General features: G+C 43.0%; 1 protein-coding gene across 3 annotated transcripts in view; it reads left to right on the top strand.

Moving 5' to 3' along the window:
• DPH7 (diphthamide biosynthesis 7) overlaps positions 1 to 6435 on the top strand; it is a 33988-nt gene that overhangs the window by 25340 nt on the left and 2213 nt on the right. For all 3 annotated transcript variants that reach the window (XM_034793757.1, XM_034793758.1, XM_034793756.1), the window contains exons 8-9: positions 4408 to 4473; positions 4681 to 4853. In XM_034793757.1, coding sequence (XP_034649648.1) covers positions 4408 to 4473; positions 4681 to 4853 — 239 coding nt within the window. The remainder of the gene's footprint in view (positions 1 to 4407; positions 4474 to 4680; positions 4854 to 6435) is intronic.

Below are 6435 nucleotides of genomic sequence, written 5' to 3'. Positions count from 1 at the left end.
ATGATTGCATCATCCATGACTTCTAGGAATAACATGATGCAATTCATATCATGTATGACGCAATACCAGCTTCAGATTGCATCATTCATTGTTTTGCCTAAAAAGCAAATACTGTCCAAACCCAGTCATAGATTTATTCATAGATCCAGTCAAAGATGTATTTTAGTCATTTCTGGTTTAAGTTGAGATCCGTTCCCTTTATAACTCACTTATCCTCCGCCATTCCCAAGTCAAGGGTCATATATACTGACCCAATAGTCTTGAAAACTAGAGCCAATCAACAATTTTAAGTATCATTTTCGTTCTCAGTGACCCAGAATTAGTAAAGTTTGACTACATTTATTTCAGAAGCATTTTGGCTGTAGAGCAGTGTAGCCAAACGTGACGTGCTGGCGAGACTCGTCAGCATACGCCTCAGCAGTTCGGACTCCATTTCCCGCAGACAGATCGCGCTGCACAGAAACCGTTGAAAGATGGTGCCAAAGGTGGATGGAAACAAAGGGATTTCTGGGATGCAAAGCGATGTATCACGGGGCATTGCAACAGGACCCAGAATCCCCCGCACCCACGCCCCCTTCCCACAACCCACGGCGCCAGAATGGGAAAAGGTGCTTTGTGGGATAGCTGCCCATAATGCAGCGCTCCCAATAGCGCTGCAATTGCCGCAAATGTGGCCACGATAGTGCGCTGGGCAGCTGTCAGTATGGACAGACTGCAGCACTCTCACTACTCAGCTGCACAAAGTCAGGTTTAACTCACAGCGCTGTACATCTGCAAGTGTAGCCAAGGCCTTAGAGGGGATATGATAGAGGTATATAAAATCATGAGTGGTGTGGAGAAAGTGAATAAGGAAAAGTTATTTACTTGTTCCCATAATATAAGAACTAGGGGCCACCAAATGAAATTAATGGGCAGCAGGTTTAAAACAAATAAAAGGAAGTTCTTCACACAGCGCACAGTCAACCTGTGGAACTCCTTGCCTGAGGAGGTAGTGAAGGCTAGGACTATAACATGACTTAAAAGAGAATTAGATAAATTCATGGAGGTTAAGTCCATTAATGGCTGTTAGCCAGGATTGGTAAGGAATGGTGTCCCTAGCCTCTGTTTGTCACGGGGTGGAGATGGATGGCAGGAGAGAGATCACTTGATCATTGCCTGGTAGATTCTCTCCCTTTGGGGCATCTGGCATTGGCCACTGTCGGCAGACAGGATGCTGGGCTGGATGGACCCTTGGTCTGACCCAGTAAGGCCATTCTTATGTTCTTTGTTCTGCTGCCTTTGGTTGGTTAGCTGCCACTTTGGGTGCTAGGTCATTTGGATTCAAGTTGTGGTATTTGGGGGAGGTGGTGGGGAAGGGATCTTGCCTCTTTTCCAAGACTTTGGAGTGGAGGTGGAGCAACTTCCTAATCTCTATGGTATCCTTGTGACTGGAGTAGTCTCCAGCCTCTGTGCAGGGAGGATTGGCTGGTGGATGTCCTGGCTCATCCATGTCCCAAACAATATCATTGCTACATGGTAGCATGTGTGGATTCCTGTGGAGCTGGAGCCCATGGAAACATGGGAGTGCATGGCTTCCAAGATCCCTCCCGTCTCTCTGCCAGTTCTCTTCCCCACCCCCCCACTTTAGGCAGAGTTTTCTATACCTGTGGTGCTGGGGCCAAGAGTTCCCCCAGTCATAACTTGTAGATAATGCTTAGTCTTCTGGATGTTAAATCAAGTCAGTTGTTGCCTCCAACTCTGGAAGAATTTGAATGCATCTCACTTGATGTGTAAAAACTAATGTGCCAAAGGGCTCTGTAATGGGTGGGACACCTAGGGTTGAGAAGGGGACATAGGTTTGAAGTACAAAATGACAGCAAAGGGGTCCACCATGCAACTCTGGGCTGCGTATGCAAAGGCCTCACAGAACAGGGAGGGGATAGTCCCTCTCAGCACAGCTGATGATCAGATGATGGTCAACACCTGGGCCTTTCCAGTACCAGAAAGATATTGATACATTGGAGAGAACTTGGGGAGGAGCAATAAAAATTGATCAGGGAGCTGAAGGGACTGACTTGTGCAGGAAAAATAAGAGCTATAGGAAACATGTTCGGTTTTCCTAAGAAATGTGGGGGGGATATAAAGCTACTAAGATTTGAAAGGTGTAAATGCTAAGTATGGAGTAGAATTAGTATGGTACAAGGAACTGGGATAAAAAGATGTGCCTATCCATAATGGAAAGGAAACTGAGGCAAAATTTAAGCTAGATAGAAGAAAGAACTTCCTGACAAAGCTCTGTTGGGCTCTAGAATGCTTTTCTCCAAGGGAAGTGGTGAAAAATCTGTCACTGGACTAAATGCTAGAAAATGTCCTGCACTAGCTTCTGGGAAATGGAGAGACCTATTCAATTCACCAGTTCATCTCAGTCTGGGATTCTTTTGCCTCCTTTCCTCTCTGCACCCCCCACTAAAATGGTAGAGGTGGGTTCTTCTTAAAAGAAGTGGATTGATGGAGACCAACAGAACTCCCAAGAGTAACATTATCTGCATTTTAAAGACTAAAGACAGGGCAGCTTTTTGCTAAACTTTTATTTTCTCTCTCCTCCCATCCTTTTACATTAATTTCTTTTGTAGTTGTGTTTTACTAGACATACCCTACAATTAAAACCGTGGGTACCACTTTTCAACTAAGCTCTGTTTATAATCCTGATAAGACACTGTGGTTTATTGTTAGTTACTACTTGGGGAACTATATCAACCTCTTTGACATGCAGCTATTTTGCAGAAACCCATTCCACATCATGCCATAAATTTGCTCCTCTGTGAGTCTTGGAATTGCTGCCAATGAATACTCTCTTGCTAGAAAGTTGCGTGGCAGGAGTATTGCTCTTAAGAAAGCTCAAGACATACACGGGCACTGGCAGAGTTTATATTTTCTAAGGCTGGAAGGAACCAATGTGATCATGTAGTGTGACCTTCTGTGTAACACAGGCCATATAAATTTACTGGAATTAATTCCTGTTTGAACTAGAGCATATCTTCCAGAAAAACATGAATCTGGATTAAAAATTGCCAGTGATAGAGAATCAACCACAACCTTTGGTAAATTGTTCCAATGGCTAATTACCCTCACTGTAAAAATGTATGCCTTATTTGCAGTCTGAATTTGTCTATTTTCAACTTCCAGCCACTGGAGTTTGTTATACACCTTTCTCTGCTAGACTGAAGAATCCATTATTAAAAAAAAAATTGTTCCCCAGTTAGGTACTCATTGACTGTGATCAACTCACCCCTTAGCCTTCTCTTTGTTAAGCTAAATAGATTGAGCTCCATAAGGCATGTTTTCTAGTCCTTTAATCATGCTCATGGTGGTTCTTTGCATCCTCTCCAACTGATTAACATCCTTCTTGAATTGTGGACACCAGAACCGGACACAGTATTCCAATAGCAGTTGCACCAGTGCTAAATATAGAGGTAATATAACTTTCCTACTCAAGATTTGCCTGTTTATACATCCAATAATCGCTTAAGCCCTTTTGCCCACAGCGTTGCACTTGGAGCTCATGTTCAGTTGATTATCCACCATAACCACAAGTCTTTTTCACAGTCACTGCTTCTCAGGATAGAGTCCCTCAGCCTGTCAATATGGCCTAGATATAGGACATTACATTTGGCTATATTAAAATGCATATTGTTTGCTTGCGCTTAGCTTACCAAGCGATCCAGATCGCTCTGTGTTAGTGACCATCTTGTTCAGTATTTATCACTCCCCCAACTTTGTCATCTGCAAACTTCATCAGTATTGATTTCAGTTTCTTTCAGATCATTGATTAAAATATGTTAAATAGTATAGGGCCAAGAACTGATTCCTACAGGACCACAGTAGACACACAACTGCTCAGTGATGATTCCCTGTTTACATTTATATTTTGAGACCTGTCAGTTAGGCAGCTTTTAATTCATTTAATATGTGCCATGTTAATTTTGCATTGTTCTAGTTTTTAATCAAAATATCATGTGGTACCAAGTCAAACACCTTACAGAAGTCTATTACATCAATGCTATTATCTTTATCAACCTAACTTGTAATCTCATTAAAAAAAAGTTAAGTTAGTTTTACAAGGTCTATTTTCCATACCCCATGTTGCTGGGTATGAATTATATTACAGGACTCAATAAATTTAAAAAGGGTATCAATTGTTCCATTATTTTATCTTGAATTGGCAAAAGGACTACTCTCTTCCTGTGTACAGCATTACAATCACTATCCCAGGGTTTAAGGCTGTCCTTAACTCCTTATTATAAGAAGCTTTGTTGCAATGAAGGTTGCCGTAGAACTCTGCAATTTTGAGAACAAAAGAAACGATCTTCTTACTTTGTGCACTCTTTCTTGGTCTCCATTCTCCCGATGCATGTTGTTCCTTTGAAGACATTCAATGGGCGTGTGCAGCATTCAGTGCAGTCCACACCGGGAGTATCTTCTGGCTACAGGAAGGTGAGTTATCTTTAGATATTCTTTCCCGATATCCCCCACCTGCCTCATTATTTGCAGTCCATGGCTGCTTCCCCAAAAGCTCTTGTGGGAAGAGCTGACATCAGTGGAGTGTGGTGGAAAGTGCATTGCATCCTCATTCCTTCTGTGCCCTATGCACTAAAATTCCTTTTCTGTCTGTGCATGTTTATTTGTGGTGTGTGTTTCCAGCTATGACGAACATGTTCTCCTGTGGGACACCAGGAATATGAAGCAGCCATTGGCAGACACCCACGTTGAGGGTGGAGTTTGGAGGCTGAAGTGGCACCCAACACGTGAGCACTTGCTGTTGGCTGCTTGCATGCATAATGGATTCAAAATCCTTGACTGCCAAGGAAGTATGGGTGAGTGTTCAATAGAGCGGGAAAGGATGTTCTTCCCTCTCCTCCACACACTGCAGTTCATCTTCCCTGACTACAGATGGAAGGGAAGGCCAGTGGATGCTACTGCACTGAATAAATGGTAGAAATATACTGTCAAGAAGCCTAGGTGTTCAATTCACTTGTAAGAACTCCTTGCTTGACATGTGTACTCCTCTGTACTTCCCCTGATGGACCAACAATTTTATTGTACCATTTTGGAGTGGTCTCGCCAATCATAGTGCAGGGACACTGTAACTACTGATTTGTAACCATTGACTAGTTTTCAGTCATATTATGCAAGCCCTTGCATTCTGGCATGAGGGTAGTAGCCGTTCATGTGGCCACTTCAGTTTATTGCTTTATCCAAACGATAGGAGGACGAGACACTTCTGAATGTGGGGGAGGGATAGCTCAGTGGTTTGAGCATTGGCCTGCTAAACCCAGGGTTGTGAGTTCAATCTTTGAGGGGGCCACTTATGAATCTGGGGCATAATCAGTACTTGGTCCTGCTAGTGAAGGCAGGGGGCTGGACTCAATGACCTTTCAAGGTCCCTTTCAGTTCTAGGAGATAGGATATCTCCATTAAAAAAATAAAAATGTGTGATTACCTGTTAGATGCTTTGTATTAACTTGGTAATAACTGTATCCTGAGCTAACAGGTCTGCTTTTGAGAAGGCTGGTTGTTGCCTCAAACACCTCCAAACCAGCCCAAGCACAGTTACTGTCCAGTGTTTAGGTCAGGGGTCGGCAACCTTTCAGAAGTGGTGTGCCGAGTCTTCATTTATTCACTCTAATGTAAGGTTTCACGTGCCAGTAATACATTTTAATGTTTTTAGAAGGTCTCTTTCTATAAGTCTATAATATATAACTAAATTATTGTTGTATGTAAAGTAAATAAGGTTTTTAAAATGTTTAAGAAGCTTCATGTAAAATTAAATTAAAATGCAGAGCCCCCCAGACCGGTGGCCAGGACCCAGGCAGTGTGAGTGCCACTGAAAATCAGCTCGCGTGCCGCAGGTTGCCTACTCCTGGTTTAGGTGTTTGTTATAGCCTGCACTTGTGTTCAGGCCATGCTACACAGGACTGCAGTCAGATTCTTGGTTCTGCCAGTGTCTGGCTGTATGACCTTGGGCAAGTCACCTAACCTCTCTGTGAAAAGGGGATAATACTTAATGTTGGAAGGGGTAATGAGGATGAACTGGTTCATATCTGTGCAGCACTTTGAAGTTGAAAAGTGCTATGATTGGTTAGTGCTAAACACCTGATCACTTAAAATGTGCTCTCCACCTCATAGAATGGAAGGTCAGAGGTTCAGTGGGGACAACAACCTGCCATAAAAGAACATAGTGCATAGATCTTGGCAATTGTAGCATTTTCAGTTTCTGTGTGAGACTACTTTCATGGTGCCTCTCCTCTGAGCCCTTTAAGAGCTGCATGGGCATGCTGATCCTCTTCTCCCCTCCAATGAGCTGAGTGAAGATGAGGCCATAAAGAGGCTGTAGAAAGTCGATGGGGAGAACTTCCTTTTTACCATTGCCTCATATCTCCTTGAAGGTGTCTGATT

Source organism: Trachemys scripta, chromosome 17, assembly GCF_013100865.1.
Source record: "Trachemys scripta elegans isolate TJP31775 chromosome 17, CAS_Tse_1.0, whole genome shotgun sequence".
Classification (NCBI taxonomy): Eukaryota; Metazoa; Chordata; order Testudines; family Emydidae; genus Trachemys; species Trachemys scripta.
Note: the sequence above shows the minus strand (reverse complement) of the source record. Positions and strands in the feature narration are given on the sequence as shown.